At 52.1% G+C, this 25,418-nt stretch overlaps 1 protein-coding gene across 3 annotated transcripts in view; it reads right to left on the reverse strand.

Annotated features, from left to right (window-relative positions):
* Positions 1-25,418, reverse strand: part of PBX1 (PBX homeobox 1) — a 253,995-nt gene that overhangs the window by 152,878 nt on the left and 75,699 nt on the right. The window contains exon 1 of one of the 3 annotated variants that reach the window (XM_019660680.1): positions 13,114-13,162. The exons of the other annotated variants lie outside the window; for them this stretch is intronic. Within the exon in view, the coding sequence (XP_019516225.1) occupies positions 13,114-13,147 (34 nt within the window). The 5' untranslated portion in view covers positions 13,148-13,162. Of the gene's footprint in view, positions 1-13,113; positions 13,163-25,418 lie in introns of those variants that run through there. 3 annotated transcript variants of the gene reach the window in all.

Below are 25,418 nucleotides of genomic sequence, written 5' to 3' on the forward strand. Positions count from 1 at the left end.
GGGAGTATTATGGGGGTCCCTCAGGGGACAGCCCAGGGCCCATGCTAGGGACACCATATAACACAGGTGTCTCAAACAGGTGCCCACAGCAGGACGCCGCTGGGGAAGGTTAGTGAGATCTGAAAAACACGGAAGTATAAGGACAACTAAAAACCCACCTGTTTCTCATGAAGTTACTTCTTCCTTAAGTGAGTGCTAAGTCCAGAGTTTCTCTATATAGAAGGTTTTCAAAAACAGCCCAGAACTAAGTGCCAGAGGCCAATGCTGCCACGGCTCTGAGATGCCTGGCCCACTTGTGTTGCCAGCAAGACACACAAATCGCTCAAGGCCTTGGGTGTGTTTGGCTTTATTCAGATGTGCACTGAAATTCTGGCAGTCACACAGCGGGGCTGACACACGGCACACGGCAGACACCAGTAAGTACACGGGGACCTCTGGCTGAGTCCCGAAATGTTCCACGCCCATGACAAGAAGGCTAACCCGCCTCTCTGCCCATGCCACCTGGCTTGTTGTTAAATAGTCCGAATGGCACTTCTGCATCCAACAGTTAGGAATGGTCAACGCAGCACTCATTTGTCCAAGGCTCAGGATGTGCCTGACCTGGGTCCAGGGGACGAGGGACATTAAGTGGAAGCCTTATCTCTCTCACTGACTCAGCCACACCAGGCAGGGCTGGCAAAACAGAGAGGCCTGCGAGGTCCGGCTCTCCGGCGGAGTGGGGCTGGGTAGCGGGCGGATCGCGCCATCGGCCAGCAGGCTGTGTGCTGAGCAGGGCACCCTTCCGGGTCGGACCTGACACTCCCACCCCTACAAAGTGAGACGGCAACCACCACCCCCAGGGCATGTCGGTCGTGACCACCTACCAGGTTAGGGCTTGGCGTATCCTCCCTCAGAGCTCACAGGTCCCTGCCTGGAGGTAGTCCCCGCTTTATCGTGAGTAACGGAGGTCTGGAGAGGTTAAGCGACAAGGCCAGGCCATCAGGCCATCAGCAGTAAATGGCTCATTGGGATTCACACTCGGGCCTGACTCCCATCTGGGCCCTTCCCTCTGGGCCGTGCTGCACTCGGCGACACTCCCTTGACGGTCTCCACCCAGAGGCTGCAGAAAGGCCACGGTCTGGGGTTTTCTCCGGCACCAAGGCTCCCCGTGTGGACAGAATGCAGCCCGGCTTGGGAATCATCTCTCACGGCCTGTGCAACTCGACAAAAGTGACTCACTCAAGTCCGAGCTCCCTGGCTGAAAAATAGACATCTCTCTTTTATGGCATGTGCCGTATCGAACAGTGATGTCGATTGGGAAAACATTTATGGAAGCCCTAACATTGCTTCTCGTCCAGAACCCACAGATAGGAATGCTCTGGTCTCCAGGACCCCTCCCCCTGCAGGGAGGCAGACTGACTCCATGCACATTCCAGGCCTCTAGGAGCAGAGAGCAGGCCGGGGCTCGGGTGGCTGACAGCTGCTTCCATGTCCACTGCATTCCCTCCACCCCAAGAAGCAGGAAGGTGGCCCTAGTTTGTATGTGAGATCAGACCCTCCTGTTTCTGAAACACCGTGATAAACCGCTGCGATGCTATTTTTATGAACTAAAAGTACATTTTTCACGAAACTAGGACTAAAAATAACAACAACACAATAATGCACAGAGATATAGGAGACACCACCCCCCTCTCTCAGGAATAGCGATGACAGCAGGAAGCCCTCAAACAGGGGCTTGCAGGGAAGTCAGAGCAGAACCGACGCATTCTGCTTGTGCGTTTGGGTTATCTGACATCTCTTAAGAGACAGAGATGAGATGGGACTCTGGATTCAGAAACCTCGGCTTGAGTCTTGACCGTAACATCCTGTGTCCTCGAGGAAGGCACTTAACCCCTCGAAGACTCAGTTTCCCAATTCATAATGGGCGCTAGTAATTTATGTCTGATTCCTAGGGTCGTGGTGGTGACTAAATGAGCTAATAAATCTACAAGTGAGTTTTACTTCTTACTGAAGTTCAACAGGCAAGACTAAGTGGTTCTTAACCATGAAAGGCTGTATCAGGCTTATTTACTTTCTAGATTGTAGATACGAGTGCAGGCAAAAGATGGATGGATTCTGTAGGTAAAGGACAAAGAAGTGGCCTTATAAGCCCGGTGACTCTATTGTCTCCTTGCCAACGAGAGGTGGCACATGAAGGACCCTGTCCCAGGAAGCGCTTAGGAAAAGCACCCCCTCATTTGAAGCGATTTCTGGATGTGTGGGGTGATGGCTTTCTGTCCGTATTTAGGAAGTAACATCAATCCTTAGCCAACGCCTACGTACAGCTCAGTGCCCAGAGAGGTGACTCACGTCCGTGAGCCCAGGACGCTTGAAGGAATCTTCCCAACCCAACAGCGGGGGTCAGTGGAGACTCTTTGTCTGCCCTCACCGCGTGGGATCCTTCTTTGCCAGTGTCCGTCCATTCTGGCTTCTAAAAATTTTAAAGCATTTTCTAAACCCACTTCTCAAAACTTAGGGAGAGCAGGAAGGCATAGATTTCCTTTATTCGCCCTCAATTTTTCAGGGTTGATAAAGCATAAAAGAGATCAAAGAATAAGGACCGTGCTTTCATTTCTGCAACTTTCACAAAACATCTACAACAGAGGAAACATGATGATGCTATCTGCCTGAGCTAGGAAGATCTGCGTGCAGAAACATCCACAAAACACCAGCAGCACACCTGAGCTCGGGGAAGTCACACGGATCTCCACAGGCTGGCCTAAAGTCAGTCTAGCTGTTAGATAGCCGGTCACTCAGCCACCCATTCCATCAGCAGCCCATCAGCAGCCCATGGAGGGAGCGGCTATTTAATAGGAGGAGAAACCTAGGGGGTAGTGCTGGCACGTACTTATCCTGAGGGCACAAGGTTACTGTTTTGTTTTTAAATTTGGATGTATCCAGCTCATGGTTAGAGTTGAAGTTGACAAAAACAGGAACTTTTAAGTGACTAAAAGTCATCACTCTTAAATTAAAAGTTCCTTGAGGTCAGGATTTTTTTTTTCTATTTTGTTTACTAATGTATTCCAAGCACTGAGAACAGTGCCTAGCAGCTAACAGATGACCAATAAATATGTATTCGATGGATGGATGGACAAACGGATGGGTGGGAGGCAGGTGGACAGACACGGGCGGAAGGACGGACGAACGGATGGACGGATGGACGGGTAGGTGGGAGGATGGCAGGATGAACAGACAGGTGGACAGACAGATGGGAGGATGGATGGATGAATTGGTGCTTCCTATGGGTTCAGGAAGAGCTGTACCAAAATCACTTATTTCTCAACACCTGCAAAGAAAATGAGTGATTCCAAAACGCTGTTTATGTGCCATTTTCTCACTGATTGAGAATAAGCCAAGAACCTCTCTGAACTGGGGCTGGCTGGCTCAAAGAGTATGTTAAAGGAAAGAGGAACAATATCCTTCCACCTCTTTCCACCAGGCCGACAACGTCCTTGGTACATCACACCTGTTTTAGTAAGTCTATAACAAAGATTTGTGTTATAATTGTATTACCACTGCATGTAAGTGACATACTGATACATATTTATGGATTGCTTACGTTATGCACCACATAAACACTGACGGGGCAATTTTATTTGCTTGAGTACCATTCCCCCTGAGGTCTTCCTTTATGCCATGCATGTATTTAAGATGTTTCTTTATTACTGAGTAAATATTCTTACCAGCCTAGAGACACAGGTGAATCTGGGTTCCCCGGGACAAAAGATCAAAACTTTGAGAAGAGCAGACTTTAAGTTAATGTGTCTTTTTGCAATTCTGTTTCATTTGCTGTCTGTGCCCCGGTCTGGAACGGAGAGAACAGGCTGGTGAGGCCAAGCTTGTCTCCTCACTGGTCAGCTTCCAGGCTGACAGTCCACAGCCACGTGTCTTTGCACTGTGCTGTCTTTACGAGGCCGCTCTAATTAACTCCACAATTAATATTTTAAACCATCAAAAGTCCGAAGATTTATTTTAAATGCCTAATTAACTTTTCAACTTGTTTTTCATTTATTTGCTTTCTAGTTTTATTCCCAGTGTTAATGTGTGCCCACACATACACACACTTCATTTTCTACTACCTGAGCACAAATAAAAAAAAATACAACCAGTTTTCCTCTCCAGTTCTCAGGCTGTAATTCATTTTGCCAGGAAAAGGTTTGCATTTTTTTTATATGTCAGGCTCACGCATAGTAGGTGCTCTATAAATGTCTGTAGAATTATAAATTAAGGATAAAGAAAGTATAAATAACACAGAGAAACTCAAGGAACTGGGAGTGTTCAGCCTAGAGAAGAGATGACGAAGGGGAAAAAAATAATGGTCTGCAAACATTTGCGTGGCCTTTGTGCAGAGAGCAATGGGTCCGTTTACACGTGTCCAAGGGGGGAGCTCAGACAGATGGGGCAAGTTGCGCAGAGGCAGATCCAGTTCAAGAGAGAGAAAAAAAATAGCCTGTTTGATGTATACAATAGCCTAATGGCTTTTCGATTAAAAATAATTATCTAAAAGGCTCCTGTAAGGTAGAAAAATAATGTGCTCTTACTACCAATTTCTGAAAGTATTTAGACAATGTCCAGATGACAGTCGCCAGCCCTGGAGCAGCTGCTGTTTTGGTAGGTCCACCGGGTAGGAGTTTAACACAATATCCCTTTTGAATCTGTAATTCTAAAATTGCTAATGTCCTCTCTTTCCGATACCCCCAAAACTAGCTTAAAGTGTTTCTTTTTTTAACAAACAAAAAAAAGGCAAATGAATATAGTAGATGTTTGCTTTATGACCTTCTAGAATATAATTGTTTAGCAACTAATTTCTAGTTCCTTATGGGATGTCTATTGGACCCATCGACCTAACAGTGGGCTTTCCTTCTGCTGCCTGTAAACCATCCAGGTCCCCCTAAAATAGCACAGGGGTCGGGTCCCTGCTGTACCCTTAGGGCTCCTTCCCGCCAGGAAGGAAGAAACCACGCATTACTTTCACATGATCACTGGCGTTTCTGATGATACTACCTTTGTCCAACTAAAATCAGCTCAGTGAGTTTACCAAGGGAAAACAAAACAAAACAAAAACAGCAGCAGCAAGAGTCTGGAGTCAGAAGACAAACGTGTGAATTCCAGGAAACCCTTTCCTTCTCTGAGTTTCCCCACTTGGTTACAAAGATCACACGAGAACATAGACATTGATGGAGACCTAGAACCCTTTTTCCAGGTGGGTGACTATTTTCTGGATAAATTTTTAAAAATAATCACACAGCAAAAGTAGTAGGAAATCTTGTCTTCTAATTACTTAGACAATAATTAAGTGAATACAAGCTGTTTTGACTTTTTCTTCAAAAGCCACATGAGGTCTCAGATCCAATGGTTTTGGGGTTTTCATTGTGGCTGATGGTCTGGTGACATCATAGTGTGACATGAGAAATGAGGCCAACAGGAGACCGTCTGCCTGCACACAGGTATCCTATCACATGCTTTCAAAGTCCCTTCAACTGTCTCCTAACTTCACGTGTACCCTACCGAGGTCCTTCCGTCCATCCTGAGAGCCCTGCGGGGCCATCTGCGCGTGTCCACAGCAGGGTCTCCGGAACCATTTCGGCCCTTTTGAAGTGCAGAGTCTGGTGAGGGTTTGCCAGTCCTCCATCGCCCCACCATCATCCCCGGCCTGGTTACCACTAATGAGCCAAACCAACAGCCCAGCCCAGAAACACATCATTTGATGTGGTTACTTAGGAGTGTGGAAGCCACATTCCCCACCTGGGGAGGAAACACCTATGAACGGTTTTTATACTTACTGACAAGCCCGTTTCTCAAAACATTGGTCTCCATACAAGAAGATACATGTAGAATTTGAGTTCGTGTTTTTTTCCCCTCCCCCAGGCTGTGTGAAGACACTTCCTCACCGTTTACATTTCTCTGCCGTCTCAGATAAATCTAAATTAAAACGACCTTACGGCTTCTCCCACCTACAGCCCCGGTCTCCCCTGGAGTTTGACAGATGATCTCAGGGGACAAGCATAGTTAGCTGTCCCCAGAACTTCCCTGCAGCCTGGGGGCACAGGAGGGGCTGGTGGAAATGGTCCCTTAGCTTTGGTCTCCTTGTCACTGAACTGGTGACAGATGGAGAGGAAATGGTCTCCAGCAGAGAAAGTCCACCCCTGGTGAGCTTAGAGCTGCTGAGACAAGGTCCACCTCCAGGGTTCATCCAGCCACATCACCAGGGGTGACAACCGTGTTGGACTGGAACAAGAAAGAACCCCAGAGAAAACCCAGAAACCTGTCTCTCCTCTGAGTCCCTCTGTCCCACTGCCAACAAGGGCCAGAAAACCAGGTTGTTTAACACCAATTTCAGCCGACAAACCACGAGCCTTGAGAAGCATCACACCTTCAACACCCGCCCCACCCGTATATGCACACACACATGCTGTACGGCAGCCTGGGACACATCCCCTAAGCCTCCTGTTATTTTCATCTTTGGTAACCGCTTTCTGATACCAGAACAATCACAGGCGTGCACCTGCTTTAAAACAGAGGTGTCTTCCTGGGATGATGATTAGCGTGCACATTGGCCGAGGGACACCAATAGGCTGCAGGACACTGCGGATCCTCACCGGATGGACCTGCTCCCCCCTCCATGGGCTCAAGCAGCGGAGCGCCTGGTTCCTGAGCTCTCACTCAGGGCCCCGGCCACCAGCTCCCGTTCCCAACCTGGTCACGGTGCTGGCAGATCTGGTGTCTGGTGAGACCCCAATTCCTCATTCACATAAGGTTGCCTTGTCCTCACGTGGTGGAAGGGGTGTGGGAGCTCCCTGGGGTCCATTTATAAGGACAGGGATCCCATTCATGAGGCTCCGCCCTCAGGACCTCACCACCTCCCACAGGCCCCGCCTCCTGACACCATCACATCAGGGATTGGGTTTCAACATATGAACTTGGGGGGCAAAGACGTCTAGTGGAGCCCACTCTGTTACGCCACCATCTCTCTAACCCAATCCCTCACCACAGCCAGGCCAGGTCCCTCACTGTCACCCCTCCCACGCCGAACCCGCACCGAGCGCTGGCCACCATCTCCCCTTACCGCCCACCTGCCGCCCTCCCCTCCTTCACCCACCCACCTCTTCTCCATAAAGCCCGCCTACGACCACGACCCCCAAGCCACTGCTTGTCTCTGAAATGTCACTGTACTTTTAATCCACGACACCTAATTAACAACTTTGTTGAACATTATCTCCTGCAGTTTGCATGTTTCCATCTATTCTCCCAAACACTGGAGGCTCCTCTAAGGCAGAGTTCAGTCCATACACTGTGCTTGTGGGCCCCATAGCACCTTAAACATTGTGAGAAAACGGTGCAAATCAATGCAGTTTGTAAAGTGTAAGGCAGTGTGTGCAGGGACGGAGTTCTTTCCTGTAAACCGTGGGGCCAAGCCATGAGTCACGCTGAGACCTTAGCAGGACCTGCAGGCTGGGCAACAGGTAAAAACCAGGACAAGAACCCTGAGTGTCCAAATCCACGTGATGGTGATCAGAGGACAGTGACATGTCACCTTAGGCAAAAATAAAAGCACCCAGACCGTCACTGCCAGGGGCAGAGGGGGACCTGCGGGCAGCACATCCCTTTAATGGCAGACCTCAGCCCCTCGCTTAGAGGAGCCGGCTTTGAACCCAGGCAGTCCCACTGCAGAGGCTGTGCCCTACACACGTCACTATCACGCATCTCAAGACGTGGTGTCTGAGCCCCAAATGTCCTTGATCACAAAGTGGGCGCCCCTGGCAGCGCCACCCTGGGGCTTGGCGTCTTGTGTCCTCTGCTCCCTAGGGACGACCTTGCTTCAGCGAGGCGCTCTATCACCCACCTTCCTACCCAGTCCTGCCTGTTCACCTTCCGTCCTGGTGTGACACTCCGGTGTTCATGGGTTTGATTTTAATGTCACATCACGGCTCCCTCTGCGTTCCATTCCCTTTGGGGCTAGGGCCTAGTCACTTGGCCCTCCAATACTTCTACGGCACAAACCCCACACCCAAGGCTGGCTTGTTCAGAAGGGGACAAAAAAAAAACAGTTGGAACTGGAAGTGGAAGCCCAGGGAATGGTCAGAAATAAAGTCCAGGGCCGGTCCGTGGGGGCCTCCTGGTGTACCCTGGGCAACTCCGAGACTGACGTGTGGCCGCACAGAGTGCAAAAGCCCTCCATGTCCTCTGCTCCCCTCCGCGCAGCCAGCCACGTGGACCCAGCCCTGCTCTATCACGTGGGCTCAAGACCCAGGCAGGGGCCTGAGCCTGCGACCTGCACAAGCTTATGCAAAGCGGAAAAGCAAGGCATGATGGGAGAGATCCTGTTGAAGGAAAGTGGGTGAGAGGTGACCAGACTCCAACTGTAGAAATAGGAGGAGACGTGGCGCACAGGCCACACCAAACGCAGCTCACGTGGAAAGCCCAAAACCTGTGGACTGAATGTGTGTGTCCCCCCAAATGCACACATTGAAGCCCTGACCCCCAATGTGATGGTCTAAGGAGGGGGGGCCTTTGGGGAGATGAGGTTTAGATGACCCCATGTTGGGATCAGGGCCCTTTTAACAAGAAGAAGACACACCTGAGCTTCCTGTCTCCATCATGTGGGGACAAGCAAATAAGGTGACCATGTGCAGGCCAGGCGGAGGGCTCTCCCCAGGGACTCAGTTGCAGGCCCCCGACCTCAGCCTTCCCAGCCTCCAGAACCGTGAGAAGTAAACGTCTGCTGTGTGTTACGGCGGCCTGAGCTAATTTACCTAGTCCGGCGAAATACTGACATTTCAAGCCCAGTCCCCACCGGGATGTGCTTAAGAGTTTTCCTCCAAGCTGGTCCAGGGGGACCGAGCATAGGAGGCCGCATTCGTCCTCGGGTCAGACGGGGTCCTGGAGTCCACTGTGATGATGTGAGTGATGCCAATAAAAGGATCTTGCAGCTACCAGAGTAGAGCATGACAGGAGGGGCCGGTACAGTGAGCGGGCTCTGCTCACTGCGGGCAGCCTGACGTGGGGCATCCGTCAGACCAGCTCCTGACCCCTGCAGGCCAGCAAAGCCCCTGCCCACTCACCAGGTCCAGTTCTGGCCGGCTCCATGTGAGCAGTGCTGGGCATGGGGTGGTGGCTGGGTCAGGCGAGACGGCTGTCCCCACCAGGGAGGACCTGGGCAGGAGATGGGGACGATTGTTATTAATCCTTACGTGAATGCTCAAGGGACGAGACGTCCTCCTCTCCTCGTTGCCAGGGCTTGGCTGCCAAAGCAGAAAAAAGACCCAGCAGGAAAGCTTGGTCTGTACCCCATTTCCATGGGTGAAACGGTTCTGGAGGTTATGCACCAAAACTCCCAGGGGACAGATGGGCTGACATCACCTATCCGCCCAGGACCAGGAATTAAGTTGGACAGCCGTCCTGGCTCTGCCACCTATTGGCTGTGTGACACTGAACAAGCCATTCTAGACCTCTCAAGCTCAGTTTCCTCATCTGAAAAGAGAGGTCACTGGGTTTCCCTTGCCTATCTCCCAGGGCTGTTTTGAGGATGGATTAGAAATACAGATGTGAATGCATTGAGCCAACTATAAGTCACCACGTCAAAGAAAAGGGGTTCAGTTCACCAGCACCATGAAACCCTAACATCATTCCACCAAGTTTAAGGCCCTCTCAGGAGGGTGAACCTAGGACTTCTTTCTCTGACCAAACACCCACTGTCACCTTTGGTCTCTGTTGGTCCACGGCCAGTGGCCGTGGGGATGGCCTGGACTCAGCCTTTTAGGAGTTTCTTCTTGTTCCCCAGTTTGTTTAGTTTTGCTCCCCTAACGCTATGGCACACGGGGTGGCTTCCGAATTCTGGCAGTACCTGTAAAAATGTCTGCCTTTTAGTTGGGGTCAGGTTCTTAATGGTACCTGGTGGCTCGGAATTAACTCCCCACCACAGAATTGCCCAGAACATTCCATGCCTACTAACAGTCTTCTCAGGATGGCCCATCCCTGGCTTCTACTCCAAGACCCTAGGCCACCTCTCCCAACTGGGAAAAGGTTTTGGTGACCATTACCAAGAAGCAGGCCTAGCATCCCCACTTAGCAAAGCAGTAATGACCTTGGCAGAGCAGAGCAAGGTCAAGGACACGGGAAGAAAATGAACGGTTTGTATACTTCAGCTCCAAACACAAGGATGCGAGGGCTCTTTGGTCTAGAGTTCAACTTCTCCTTGCTCCCACGGAAGTCCGAACCCCAAGACAACCACAGCTGATGCCACGGAAGGGACTCTGCTTCTAGAGATTAGCATTTTCGGGACACAAAAATAATGCCATCTCATGTGACATGAGGGAGGAAGCCCCAACCTTAATGAACTGAAGAAGCGGAGAACGGAGGCTGACCAGTGACTGGTGGCTTAAGAGTGAACAAAACCTGCCACGTGACAGCAGTCAACTGGATGGGAACCCAGTCTCATACTCCCGCTGTCGGAGGCGCCATGTACCCCCGTGCTCTCAGCCCAGAGTCACTTCGTCCCTGGGCCCCAGGTTCCCAGTATACAGACACGACAGTTACTGAAGCCCTCGGGACTTCCCTGGGAGCCCCTTCCAGCTACGCTTTGCCTGTGGACATGGAGATGGAGACTTCCCCCGCAATCTCCCAGACCACATCGGTCACTCTGCCCCCTCGTGGCTGGTGCGAATCCGTCCCCACAGGCCCTCCAAAGGGCCACCCAGTTGGCACAGTCAGGCTTGAAAGAAACGCCTTCTCTACTGAATTGACAATGCCAAGACATAAGCAAACTCAAACGATCGTAGTGTCCTGAGGCAACTTAAAAATGTCAAGATGTTTTCAGTAAGAAAAAATGCCACCGGGGCTGGGCTGACAAAAGTGTCGACAGCGGTGGCCCTAGAGCTCAGGCTCAGTGGACGACCAGCTGTCCCCCGCTTTTCGGGTGCTCCCCACCCCACCCTGACCCTTTGAGAACAGCACTGATGACGTATTTGCAGCCTTACATTACTGTAGGTGATGGCCATCCAGTGACTCACCTTCCAGAAGTTTCCTGAACTGAGCTATGCTTTATCTCCCCCACCCCCTTTTCAACCTCAACATAAAATATGTCACATACTGCAATCATTTTCACAGCATTTATCTGGCCTGTAAGCATGTATGTATCGTATGAATTTGTTGGGGCTCAGATTGGTTGGCTGGAATTCCTCAAAGAATGACCCGGGGTAATAACTCGGAACGTTATTACAGACACATGCACGCCCCCATCGGAGCGGAGAAGGGCTTTGGTGCTGTCTCCATCCGTCAAGTACAGTCGTAGCTTTAAAAAAGGGTGGCGGGGGAGCAGAAGAAAAGAAGAGAGAAATGGAAAGGATGACACTGTACCCCTGCCTTTGAAGTGCCTGCATATTTACCGGAAGAATTTGGCGATGGGCAGCCCAAAAGCCGAGACGACAGGGCTGAGGACTCTCCCTGGAGTAAGGGAAAGAGAAGCCGGTGTGCACGCACATTTGCAAATAATCGGACGTGCACACGCGCTGCCCGCTCCTGTCAGACACACTCCTATGTTCAGATATCTTCTTATGAAGACAATTCAGCAGGTATACGAATGCTGATCACCTGCAGCCTGAGAGGAAGGGGGAGCAGAAATCATTAAAGCTCCAGGAGCCTCTAAGGCTCAGCCTGAACGCAGACACTTAAGCTCTCAGCTTCGCCATTAAAGCTGGGGCCTAAATTATTGATCTGTTGCCTTTATCAGCATAACAGTCACGTCCCAGTATCCAGATCTAAGTACACCGTGCTCCCTGCTGCAGCCACTGAAATAATTAGGAGAAATTCTCATTAAAGGAGAGTGAAAGGTCCACAGACAGAGGCGGAGCCCGGGGTCTGGGGTGGAGGGGTCCCCGGGATCAAGCCCCCAGCAGTGGCCACAGGCGACGGCTTATCAGAGGGGAAAGCACAAACAACCACACCCACGGTGGCCTGGCGCTGCGTTTACACCTGTGCGTGTCGGTGGACAGCCACACGCAGGCTGCTGAGAAATCCTATCCACGTCCGTGGGGGTAGGGGGGATGGATACCTGGCGCGTCAACAGGGTAATCAGAGAGGATAAAAAAGGAAAGAAATACATGAAAAATAAATAAAAAGAAACATTAATAATGGAAAATCCACTGTGGACTCGCTTCCATGTAATGTATTCCTTCTTTGGAAGTACAAGGGGGTCTGGGGGCGAGGGGAAGGTGAGGGTCCTTCTGATGAGCTCCCCAGGGCTGCCAGGTTCCAGCATAACACCCACGGCGGCTCAGACACCCACTCACTCACGGAAAACCTCCACTCCCGGCCCAGCAGCTTTCTATTGATTTGAATGCAGATTGAACCAGCGCCTCCTACCCTCCCCCACCACGTACAAAAAAAAGGAAGAAAAAAAAATCAGCCTTTCACATGTTTCCCAGAAATGGCCCAGACTTCGGAGGAGAGAGCAAAGGACAGAGAGCCGCCTTTCAGAAAGCGAAGGGACAAGGGCTACGCGCCAGGGAGACTGGACATGACAGCAGAGGGACAGGGAGGGCAGGGCAGGAGGAAGGTGGCACCACGGCTCCCGGCTCCATCCGGGCACCACGGTGGGGCAGGGCGCGTGCACACGCTCACACACGCACGCGCATATGCACACACGCACACGCACACCCGAAGTTTGCCCATGTTCAATGTCAACGTGCAGTCATTTAAAAGAAAAATTCCATCGCGCCTGGCTAATCAGAATTGTTAGAGAGGCCATTACCACACTCGCGGGGAGCATCTGAAATTGATTATTTTTACTTCATTCTGTTAATGACATCCTCCAGCCCTGGACGGATTTCTACATAATGAAAAGGAAAGAGAAAACAACAGTGCCTTCACTGACTTTAAGACAAAAGAGGGCCCTGTGGGGTGGAGTTGCCTGGGTTTTCGCGGGGGACCCCGCCTGGGTGCCCCACCATTTTGCGCGTGCACATTAGCAGGGCCCTCACATCCGTAGGGAGCAGCACATCATTAACCGTCTGGGGCTGGCACAGAGGGAAGAGAAACGTGGGATGTCACAGGCTGATAGGGAAGAAGGCTTGATGTTATTTATTAGGGGACACTTACCAGAAACTGCATTGTCTCCATCTGCGCGAGACATGGCCCTGCCGCCGTGGCAAGGGGCAAGTGAGCGCGCGGACACGGGCAGAAAGGGACCCCACGCTGTGCTCACTGTCCCCTCCGTCCGCACGGGCTCGCAGGGCTGTCCCGCTCAGGTCCCTCTCGCTGCTGGGCTCTGCACTCCTGTCTGCCCCGGTCTGGCTTGGGGGCTCTGCAAACCCTCGGTCCCCGTGCTCTGGGAGTGTCGCCGTCCTCTGCTTCAGCCCCTCTCCCTTTCAGGCCTTCAGTCAGCCGGCTATTGAGGTGTCAGGATGGCGAGAGGGGAAGGCCATCACAGCACAGCTGACGGGGGGGTTCCCCTAAATTCATGAATGGCAGCAGTCACACTGGGGGGGGGCGCAGTAGGGGAGCCGACATGCTTATTTTTAATGAGAGTGAGGGGAACATGAGTTCAGGCTTCTGGGGGGCTTGCTGAAATTCCCCCCCAGAGGCTTCTCCTGGAAAGGGGCGGTGTGTGGAGGCGTGATGGCCGGATCCCTGGCCCCCAGGTTCCTCCCCAGCACTTTTGTGGCCTGGCAGTCATCAAAACAATCCGGAAATTTGCTGTCAAGATGCAGGCCTCAGGCCATCAGCTCTAAAAGAGGTCCTAGGCTATTTCCGCCATCTCCCTGAGGGTGCATTACAGGAAGGAAAGAGAACCCAATCAGCCTTTTCCCTGGTGACAGCTAAGGGGGTCCTCGGTCCCTGAGGGCAGAGCCTGGCTTCCTCGCTGAGTGCCTGCCCTCCAGAGCCCTCACGGTCCTGAAGCTGCCAGACAAGCAGGAGGAAACATCTCCAGTCCCGGGAAAGGACAAGTGGGAGTTGGGAGAGGGGGGAAGGGCTCGCAGGCGTCCAGAGGGTCCACGACAGCCCCCAACCGGGCGTATCCACAGCAAAAGCCAGCTGCGTGGCAAGAAGGGTGGGACGCCGCGAGCAGGTGTTTGGGCCGAGGGGACACCCTGGCTGGCTTCCCTAGGCGGGCGGGGTCTGCTGTGTGGACTCAGGACAGAGCAGACATGTGAGCGGGCAGCCAGTCAGTCAGAGGGGCCGCGTGTGGTCCCAGAGAATTCAACTTCGGGAACGGACGACTGGAGCCGGGGCTCCCTCGGTCCCTGAGACACTTCCAGGCTGCAGAAGGAGAAGAGGGCGGGAGGGCGTCTGTGAAACGGGCTTGCTCACCTGCAGTCACCGCGCCCCGAGCAGCGCCTGCCACCCCGTGTCCCGTGCACACGAGTTAGGGGCGCCCCGTTACCCCAATCCCTGGCTCCCGACGTCGCGAGACGGCGGCCCCGCCCCCACCCCACGAAAGTGGCCGAGTGTAATTACGCACCACTGGAGCTGTATCAATAAGACAGACGCCTGTTGTATCATTCTCTCTCAGTAAGGCTCTTCTTCTCCCCAATTGCTCATATAGAATCATAGCCTAATAGCATCCCATTAACATAATTGCCAACACAACTAGTGTTCCGTGTCTCAGAGCCATTTACTTACTTCACCATAAAGAATACCAAAACAGCCCTAAAATCACAAAGAGGAGGGAAGGCGAGGGGTGGGTGACGGGAAAGGCAAGAGGAACGTCCCCCCCTTTCCTGCTCCCCAGCTCCCGGAACGGGGTTCCAGGACGATAAACACAGGAGTGCCCCTCTCATCCGCGGGAATCATAACACACAGCCTTCCTAGCAGACTCCCAAGCAGACGTGTGCTAAAATCTAAACGGATTCTGCCAGGCGAAATGAAATTCCCATTATTTTTAATTAATCCTTAATTAAAATATATTACTCCGCAGATTCCGCAAATCTCTCTTAATATGCAAATGCGGCCCATTCAAGGATATTTACATATCATTAATTAAAACGGCACATTCTTTCAGTCTAACAAGCTGAGGGGCTGTGGCCGCTGCCACATTGGAGCTGGGAGCCCGGCCTGGCAGTGCCACACTCAGCTGATAAAAAGACGTCAAGTGCTGGCCGCGCCTGGGGAAGGTAAGGAGCTGGGGGAGCCCGTCACACCCTGACACTCCCCAGCACAAGGGCTTCTAGTACTATCTCGGGCTGCGGCCCACTGACGCTGGCAGGGCTGTGGGGCTCCTGTGAGCTCCACCCACCGAAAGGTCGCCTCGGGCCCTGCCTAGCCTGCCTTGGCCCAGAGGCCCTGAGCGTCTCACTCCGGCAACCCTGAGTCCTGGTGGAGCGGGCTGCGTGGGGCAGGTGCTGGCGTGGGAGGGGAGAGAGCGCATTTGCACACACTTGTCCAGTTCCGCCACAGAAGTGAGAGGTTTTCCTGAGCCTCAGATCCGGAAACAATCGGGTTTGGTGGGGAGGGTGAAAAGGGACACGGCACACCAACCCCTCGCCAAGGGCTTAGGGTGACAACAAAGGACGTCCGAGGAAAAACGAGTCTCTTGGTGGTGGTGGTGGGGGGGAACTCTGTGATCAATTCCTCAGAGTCCTGAAAGACAAGCTCAGGGCCATGGAGCAAAGGGCTGACGGTTGGGGACAGATGACGGGGAGATGGTGATGATGTCACAGTTCCTGACAGACACATGGAGGATGAGGAGGTGCTCATCTCGGAGAAACACGTGGAAACGGACATCAATCACCATTTCCACAGACAAGCCCTATCAATCAGGGGAGCCCTGCAAACAGCACCCCGCTTTGTGTGTGGCCACAAGGACAGCCGCTGGCCACATGTGCCTCACGCTGTGGACCACCCGAGCCTAGGGCAGGCCAGGAGACAAAACGCGGAAAGCATAAACAGCATTTATCGTTAGCCTGTTGTCCTGAGACCTCTGGGAACCCCACTATCAGAGACTGCCACTCGTGGAGATACGGCTGCTGGCAGCTGACTGGGTTCTCACCAGTCATTCACATGGGTGCCTCGGCACAATTATTTCCTGTAGATATCTGTGGTCACTTTTTTAATAGGTAAGCCAAGAATATGAAATCCTTGAATGCCAAGGTTCTACCATGCTTAACTGAGAAACTGCTTATCAAAGTATGGCAGAGGTCTGGTCCAGGAGATGTCTTCCGGCTGAGGCAGCTGCCAAAGGCACCGAGACAGCTCATGGCCGTGGCCCCAGGTTCCCTCCCATCTTAGCTCCAAGGTCCTGCTTCTCAGTCCGCTGCTGTGCCACCAGAACAGGAGTTATCGCTCTGCCAATATTTATTTTGTCAGATTGTAAGCTTCTACAAGGCAAGTGCCTTCACTAAAAGCGCTTGCATTGTTTCTTACGTAGCTCATTGCCATGTAAAGACAGGAACTAAATACAGACATGGGGTGACCAAAATGAGGTCAGTAAGAAAAAAGGAGGTCGCAAGGAAGATGGGGCACTGGCCAGAATGGCCTTCAGAAGCAGCGCCCGTCTGGGCAGGGAGGGCAAGGAAGTTTCCAGAAGATGAGTTTCAGTGGGCAGAGCCATGCCAAGCCAGACATGGTCTCAGATCCTACGAAAGGGGGTAGCTTAATGCTTCAAAGCAAGTCCAGGTTCAAGGGTCAGCTTTATCCACAACAAACTGTGACAAAGGCCGTTGCATAAAATCTCTAAATCTCAGTTTGTTCTGAGAAATGGAGAACCAGCGCTACCTTTAAAGGGTTCCGTGAAGAGGAAATGACACAAGCTAACAAAGACCTCAGCACTTAATCAGGACTCAATAAAACATAATAATTATTAAATTGTTACTTTTGGGAGCGGGGGCAAATGTCAGGACGTTAGTTTCTGAAAACCCTCCCCGTTTTAACATCAGTGACGGTCAGGAATCTCCTCGTTCCCGTCCCTCTGCCTCCATGTATTTCAGGCATCGTGCGCTGATAATTCTCTGAAACTAGTCCAGGGACACTTCCATCACTAGAATAGCAATCCACAAGCCCCACAGTTCCACGGGGCTTATCAGGCCCCGGAATATCTGCTCCATCAGCCAGAATCTGTTATCAGGCTTCTCAGAGCAGCTATCATTATTTCATTTTTCTCAGACCAATCTGAGAAATGAACACACGAGAACATTATAACAACATCTTTGAAACCTTAGGCATGTTTCTATACAAAAGCAGCAAATAGAATAATGATAATAATGGACGCGAGCCTGATTTTAGCATTCCTAATGTGTCCACGAAAGGCAGACACGAACACAGCCTCCGTTCTCTCCTTCCAGCCTTAGGAGCCGTTGGGAGAAAACGCTGAGCTGCCCCCATGGCAGCTGAGAAAGTCCCAGGAGAGAACTGCTCAGTTAGACATGTCCCCCCGGAGGACGGCAAGTGGGGACCTGGGCGGTGAGGCCTTCCTGGGAACACTGAGCCGTACCGGGGGGGCCCATCACACAGCCTCAGCCCCATCTGGTCTTGGGCATCACAGCTCTCTGCAGTTGCCCCAAACTGAGAATCCCATACCCTCAGTTTCATGGCAGCCTAGTGTCTTTGCGACATTACAATTTTGACAATTTCCTACACCTGGAGTCCCACCTCCCCAAGGCCAGACACCCACGCTAGCGAGCCCAGGCTCCCTGCAACCAGGGGCAGGCGGATAAAACGGGTTCTGCCAACATGACGGAGCTTCACAGGACTTGGACAAGGAAGAGAACACGTGAATTTGAATTCCGAGGACTTGATCTTTTGGCAGCCGCAGGCACGAGGCACGTGGTTCTTTAGGGGCAAACGGGCCGAGTGGCTGGCATCAGGTCCCCTGTGTCCTGGCGGCCACCAGCAGAGGCAGGGGTGTTTCCTGTGAGTGGGCCTCCTGGTGCCACTGGGTGCTGCGGACACAGGCTGTCAGACCCTCCAGGCATTCTGGGAGCTTCTCAGTGAACCGTGTATTTTTTTTAACCCCAGATCTTTTAACAATTTTTTTTATTCAGCTTAAAGGAGTCAGAGCCAGAGTGTATTGTTTTTAATCAAGTAAAAAGTCTGACCAATACAGCTATGATGCGGATATGAAAGTGATCGCCAAAGCTTTCTGCCCATTTAGAGGAGAATCTTGTAACTGAACTGCTCACAGAATTCATTCTGGGGCTGAAACTCCACGCGGAAGGCTCCCAGTCCTTGGCCCCTCGCCCTTACAAATGGTCTCTTTTCTAAGATCCTGCCACTTGGACTCCACGTCTGCCATCATGAGGCACCAGAAGAATGCAGGATGACGCCGGGGACCTGTCTGTCCTGGTTGGGGTTCAGCGCAAACCCCAAACCCTAATACACTGTGCTGGTTGATATTGTGACCAGTGCTGGCACTGCTGCCACCTGATATCAAAAGCAACATGGACATCTGACCAGAGGGACAGCCACTTCCTAAAAAGGCTCCCCTTCGTACAGAGGAAGTCACAGTGCTCAAAAGCTCAGGACACATGGACAAGGTGGCCCAGCTGGTTAATGTCAGCTCATCATGACAAGGAAAGGCGTCAGCATGTGATGACTGGGGCAGCCTGGAACTCTCCAAACCGTGCGGCCTCAGTCCATTACTTCAGCAGAGACATCTGCGTCCTTCTCTTAGACATACGGCCACCTTCCTTGCTTACGTGGATTAATTTTATGTAATTCAATATATTCGCCACATGCAAAGCTTTCTGGCTGCTGATTTCTGATGGACAATGCAGCCCTTTTGCTCTTCTGGGGCTTATCTGTCACATATGGGGAGACTGTTGGAAACCCCTTGACAAAACCACCAGGCCCACCACGGCTGACTTCCTTCAGCACCTGGCTTCTGGGAAGAGTAACTGATGTGCACAGCCTCTGACTAGTCACCGCTGTACTATGGACAGTGGCCCAGGGTTCCCCCCAAACTTACCTGGTAATTGACACTTGGCTTAAGGTGCCAGCACACTTCATCACCCTTTGCTAAGGTAACTATTTGCAGGACTGGGACGGATCGAATACCATCCCATAAGCAGCACGTTGAGGGGTGCTGGCAAAGGTGCCCGATGATCTCATAAGTGTTTTAACTGCAATGACAGGTAGGTGCAATCATCTCGTTACATGGAAGTCTCGCTGATACAGCTTTCCTTTTAAAGAGCACACAGCACACGGATGACACATGTCTTTACTTTCAGGGCCTAGATCCAGGAAGCCACGGGCCACAGCAGAACGCCCGGCGTGGGCAGCAGTTCCACGTCCAGTGATCAGGACTATGTCACTGCACGCAACCACGGTGTACCCGTGGGGACAGGTACCCCACTAAGGTGCACCATCTGACCACACCTGGCGATGACAGACTTACAGACACGGTACATTTTGCTGATGTCATCCCTTTGGCTGACGTGTGCATGAGGCTGTGGTTTGTGGGAACATCTGAAAGTGACAAAGCTGGACAGGACCTGTTTCCTCAGGCTGTGCTTATGTCGGCACCAGTGCACCTGGACAACATTGCAGACATTCAAAACGTGTGTCTTAAAGGTAGAGTAACAGGGTAGCGGAAGGACCGGAAAGGATGGGGGAGACAGTTCTAATTCCAGAGGAAGAAAAACCACTCGTAGTCAAAGCCTTGCACACTCACCATTCTCCCAGCCCCCCAAAACACACTGAAACAAAGTAAGTCTACATGCACGGTCTCAGGCATGCATAACACAGACTGATAAACCTCACATCACGAGGAGGTAACAGTGGGGCAGAAAGAACGATCAGAATAGGTGAGCAACCAGGCTCCAGGCAATCATGCAAAACACTCGTGTAGCTCACTCACGGAGCAAAGGTATCACGGCCACCAGGCTGGGCAAGAGGCCCCAATCCAGGGGAGACCCCATGTCCACAGGCCTGAACCCCACAATGGGCCCGGGGGGCTCCAGGCTGGTCTGGGTGAGCTAAGATGTCTCCTCTGACCCAGAGCCGTCGGGGATCACAGCAGACCAACACAACCGACTGGGACCTCAGCACGGGGTGTCCAGGAAGCCGTACAAGGGGTGTGCCAGGCTCCCTGGGGCCCGAGGGTTGGTGGGAGTCCCGTGAACGCTGCCCACGCATATCCCCTCGAAGTCCTGACATCTGTCCAGGTCGACAATTCCAAAAACAGATGGAGGAGGTATAAAAAAGGCTCTTTCTTCAAGTCTGGCAGGAATGATTTGATAAGACTTAGAGAGCATTTAAGGAGAAAACATCCAGATAATCAATTGAGGTTTTCAATTTTTTTCCCCCTTTTTACTCTATAACCAACCTATCCACTCCTGCCTGAAAATATGAAATAAAAAAAAAAGAGCTGACAGCACTCTGTTTAGCTCCCAACAAGGTGGTAATGCTTACGTACACATTAAAACCAAAAAGGAAAGAAAATATCAACCCGAGACACCTGCTCACAGCGAAATTGCCCGGATCCCTGGTCCACACTGAGCAGGCCAGCTCAGGGCTCTCGCTGTGGACGAGCGAGAATGAACCGCTGGCCACACAGCCCCTCGGGCCACATGGGAGGTCCTTCGGACACCTGCAGAGCAGGGCCTCTGCTGGCTTTGGTCACGGGAGCTCACACTGGCCGGCTACCCTTTCTCTCTGACTGACCCCTGTGGGTAACGAAATAAAGGGTGAGGCGAAGGCAGCGCGGGTTCCACGTATAAAGAACACACAGACCCCTGAGGAGAGCTAGGGGACACGGGGACACAGAAGAGTTTTCTTGGCGACTTCTGACCTGTGTTTACATAAGTCAGGCAAACAGGCCACGTGTGCCTCCCCATATGCGCTGGCGGTTTTCCTGTGGTCATTACCTGGCCGCCCTCCCTTAGCAGAAGACAGAGCAGTGAATTAAGGTGCTGGGCATCGTGGGTCAGGCAGGGCGCCACGGTGGTGCATGGACTGTTTGGGGAGGAGGAAATAAATCCTAGAAAAAGGACTCGGCCTACCACCAGCGGATGCATTATTTATTTCCAGGCGCAGACCACAATCTGCATTATTGTTAGAACCAAAACGAAACACAACACGAAGAAACACATCCTGGGCTGGGTTTGCGAAGCTCTGTGACTAGCAACTTGCTGGGAGAGCTGGAGTCACAGATATTGCGCGCAAAAGCCCCCGCAGAGCGAGGACAGCAGCGGCCAGCCTGCAGCCCCTGAGTGCGACGTGCACGTCACACCCTCTCCCTCTGCTGATGCTGCTGACGCGGACTCTGGGGACAGTCACGGCAGAGGCCTTTCACAGGAGACCCCTACAGCGACCCGGGTCTTGCCCAGCTCTGCACACAGCTTCTCACGCCTGCCGTGTCGGCCGCAGATGAGAGGCCAGCCTCCCAGCAGCCGCTTCCCACCCCATGTGAGCTTCCCAAAGCTCCGGGCCCGGCACGCCCCATGCAGCCAGGTCCCCAGAGGCCCCTGTTCAAAGCCCAAACCAGTATTTCCAGCTCAGACAGCATTCCCGTCAAGACTGCAGCCAGGTGCAAGCCTGCCCCAGGTGCTTCTACCTCATTTTCTACCAGAACTGTTTCGTTCGCTCAGAAAACCTTGTCCCGAGAAAACAATGACCCACGTGCGCCCTCCTCGCATGCATGGGGAGCAGTTTCTGGGACAGCCTCTGGTGCCTCTAACCTCATCTACCAGGCAAGGTCTGGGCTGCAAGTGACAGGAATGGATCTGGTCCCGCGTGAAGGACAGGACCCTGCTGGGCAGTCGCGGGGCCTCAGAACCCACAGCAGCTGGGAACCCGGCTCAGAACCCAGCACAGCCAGGCGCGGCCCCAGGAAGCTAGTCAGGAGGCCGGCACCACACTGCTGGCTTGGGGGACGCGTCCCAGCTCCTGCCACCACACCTCGATTCTGCTGCCACCTCTGTCATCCTGGCTCTCTGCTCATGTCCCTCAAACTTGAAGGTCGGGCTTATATTTCCAATTGGCCAAGTGTTCAGAGTTCCTGCCCCCTCGGCCAGGGACGGGGGTGAGATGGAGGCAGGCTCGGCGGCAGCCCCTCCGGTGACACAGAGACGTTCTTCCCAGACCCATCACCTGCTTCTTCGGTGCAAACCCCAGCTCCCCTTACTCACTCAAAAGGTGCCACAAGTATAATAGTTGTGGAATATAGTGCACATGCTCGCAGCTGTATAAGGGGCTTTGGGGACACGGGGACATACGCATACACACGACAGTCGCTGTTCTCAGAGAAGCCAGACATGAAGATCAAGGGAGGAGGGCGGCATTCCCAGTGAGGGGGTGGCAGACACGGATGTCCCATGCCTGTGGCTTACAGAGGAAGGGGCCAGGGACGCCCCCCACGTGCCCCTCTCCAGATGGGCTTCCCACCAAATCGTCACCCTCTGCGGCTGAGACGATGAAGCAAGCTCGCAGAGTCACATCCTGGGAACCGGACTGCTAGAGACAGAAGCAACAAACCTAGTTTCTAACCATTTGGGGAAAGAACGTTTCCTCTCTGTGCCCGTCACCGTGCTCATGGGCAGTGACAACTGGGTGGCGAAGGGAACGTGCTTCCCAGCACCTCCTCCCCCAGCCCTGTGTGGCACGAGTGACACGCACAACCGCCATTTGTCCTCGCAAAACCCTTGCTGTGAAAATGGGAGGCAGAGGTGAGGGTGAGGGTTCTAGAAACTAGAGACTCAGGTCATATCCTGGTCTCTGTCACATAATAACTTACGCCAGGGCAAGTCTCACACCCTCTGTCCCTTGTCCCTCAGCTATAAAACAAGCGTAGTATGGCCTCCACCGTGGAGGGCTGCAGTGAGTATTAACATGGGTGACACACGTAAAGAAACTGTAACAGTACCTGCCATGTCGGTGTGCAGTAAATATTGGATGTTACTGTTACTATTATAAGGTAACTATTAAAATCCCCGTTTTGCCGAGTGGCTCAGTTGGTTAAGAGCTCGCTCAAGAGTTTGAGCTCTGAGCAACAGCGGTTGAGTCCAGCCCGAGCTGAGCAGCCACTGAGCTGCCAACAGGTAGCAGGATGGCTCAGCTAAAAACAACAAAAAAAAAACAACAAAAAAAACAAACAAAACAAAACAACAACATAAAATCCCCGTTTTACTGATCAGTAACCGGAGGTTGGGGAGGTTACGTAGCCTGTCCGAGGTCAGAACACCCGACCTTGTAAGTAACAGAACTGGAATGACAAACTCGGGCCGGACTCTGAAAAACCAGTGTGATTTCCATGACACTATGCTGTGTACACGTCTATACTGTCAAATGCACTTGGGGACATCAAGCCGCAATCCAGGACAAACGCTGTCATCCCACTGTTGTGAGGCTGAGGACCTGTCACAGTGACTGTCAGGCCTCTCGCGTTCCATCTCGAGTGGTCATCTCTACTTCTTTGGGTCCTTCTTAGAAAGGCCAGAACGAAGCTCCCAGAACCCCGATGACCACAGCAGATCAGACGCCATCTCCAGTTGGCGCGTCTACACACTGGGCTGCGGAGAACCTAGACATGTTGGCATTCGCTTGCCTGGCGTGTGGGTGCAGGGTCCCTTTGACAGGTGAGCTAAACGTCACAGCTGCGGGGTCAGAGTGGGCTGTGAGGTTGTCTTGTTTTCTGGTTTTGTTTTGTTTCCCCCACCCCAGTTCTCTTCCTTGTGGTTCTTCCTTTTTCCTTTCATTTATTATTTGAGAAATAACCACAACGTCTGAAGGCCACGTGGCTAAGAGAGAAAGGCTCCGACCCTTGAACTTGGTCTCCCCATTCGCCACCCACCTGCCACCATCACTCTTCTCCCTTCTCCCCTAGAATACGCCTGCCAGCAGAGCACAAATGCCAGCAGCCATGACACTGAGGCTGCTGGCGGCCACCTCTCCAGAGGTGCCTGAGCAGGAGGCCGTCGCCAGCACCACCGGGATGGCAGCACAGCGGGTCACGGGGAGCCAGGGGCCTCGGGAGGTGGTTGACCTCTGGGACTGTCTGCCCGTCCTGCCTTGTTCCATGGCACACGGGCTGCACGGGCCTACACGCAGGGTCCATAAATCCACACAGCTCACGGTGAGAAGCGAAAGGCAGGAAGGCAGCAGATCTAACTCTGAAACGAGGCATTTCTCTCCTGAACCCTCCGACTCAAGTCAAAGCGAGCCCCCTTTTCCACTTGAGCAGAGCCAAACAAGAAAGGGCAGGTGCACTCAGATCACCTGACGAGGAACCGGAAGGAGGGGGCTGGGGCGGCCCACATCCACGTCCCACCGTCCAGGACCCGCGGAGCTGTCGTCGCCATCTTGCATGGCTTCGGTGTCTGGTTTCTGCCCTTGTAAATCAGGTATCAGGAAATAGGCTACAGGGTGAAATTATTGTTGTATTCCTACTATTAAAGTAGATATTACTTAACACATTACGTAAGCATTTACTGTTATTTTGATCTTATTGCTTCCATTAATCCAGTTTTAATACGTCATGATAATATGAGGTTTGGGTTACCATTTTATTATTGCCTACTGTTGAGAGGAGCATCTCCCCATTACATGACAGACAGCAGACGTCCCCACCTTCGGGGTAGATACCAACGCGTGCCACAGTTCCCACGTCCTGAAACGTTTAACCCAAGCATGTAGAACCGCCCCAGTCACTGCACACGGAGTTCCACTCTGATGTCCCTCGACTGTCACGTTTCAGGAGCTTGTCTCAGAGTCAACGACATTTTCTCATGTCTACACGTTCTTGTTATTGTCCACCCTGTGCAAAACCGTCCCAGCACATGCCCTGGTTTTGTCATGTGTATCACACAGCTGAGCACTCACTCACTGAGGCTACACCATGTTGTCTTAACACCATTGCTTTAGTCAAATGCCCCACACAGGAGTTTTGTTTTGTTTCATTTTCATTTTTAACACAGGCTTGGTGTCATATAATCACCCACCCACAAACTCGCACCTGGGTCACCAGTGGATAAAAAAATCTTACCACCTCTGCTTGGTATAGTATAATAGTATAACATAACATGTTACACGCACCATCTAATAGATGATATAATGGTACAATATTACACCATTTACATAAATTAGGATATCAGCAGCAGGACTGATAGCCACGTATACAATTATCCATAGTACAAGAATTTCTTGTACATTTTCACATTTTACTTGTCTTTTACACTTTCTATGTCACACTGAGAAGGGCTTTTTCTTCATTTCCTCAGTGTCCGTCACTCAATCTTAAACTGACACAGCAAACCCCCCAGTGGCATCGGAGAGTGTTCCCTGCTTCGACTAAATTCCAGACGGTTTTCTCCTCCCACCTTATCTGAGATGAAGGGAACAGGTGAGATGGGGTCCCGCATAGATTTGGGAGCCTTCTTAGTCCTGAAATGCTCTGAACAAGTATTTTTCCTAATTTTCTTTCGGGGAATTTAAATGCTCAGCATCACCAGCTCATTGACCCAAAGTAACTC

The sequence above is a fragment of the Hipposideros armiger genome, unplaced genomic scaffold (genome assembly GCF_001890085.2).
Source record: "Hipposideros armiger isolate ML-2016 unplaced genomic scaffold, ASM189008v1 scaffold_324, whole genome shotgun sequence".
Taxonomy (NCBI): domain Eukaryota; kingdom Metazoa; phylum Chordata; class Mammalia; order Chiroptera; family Hipposideridae; genus Hipposideros; species Hipposideros armiger.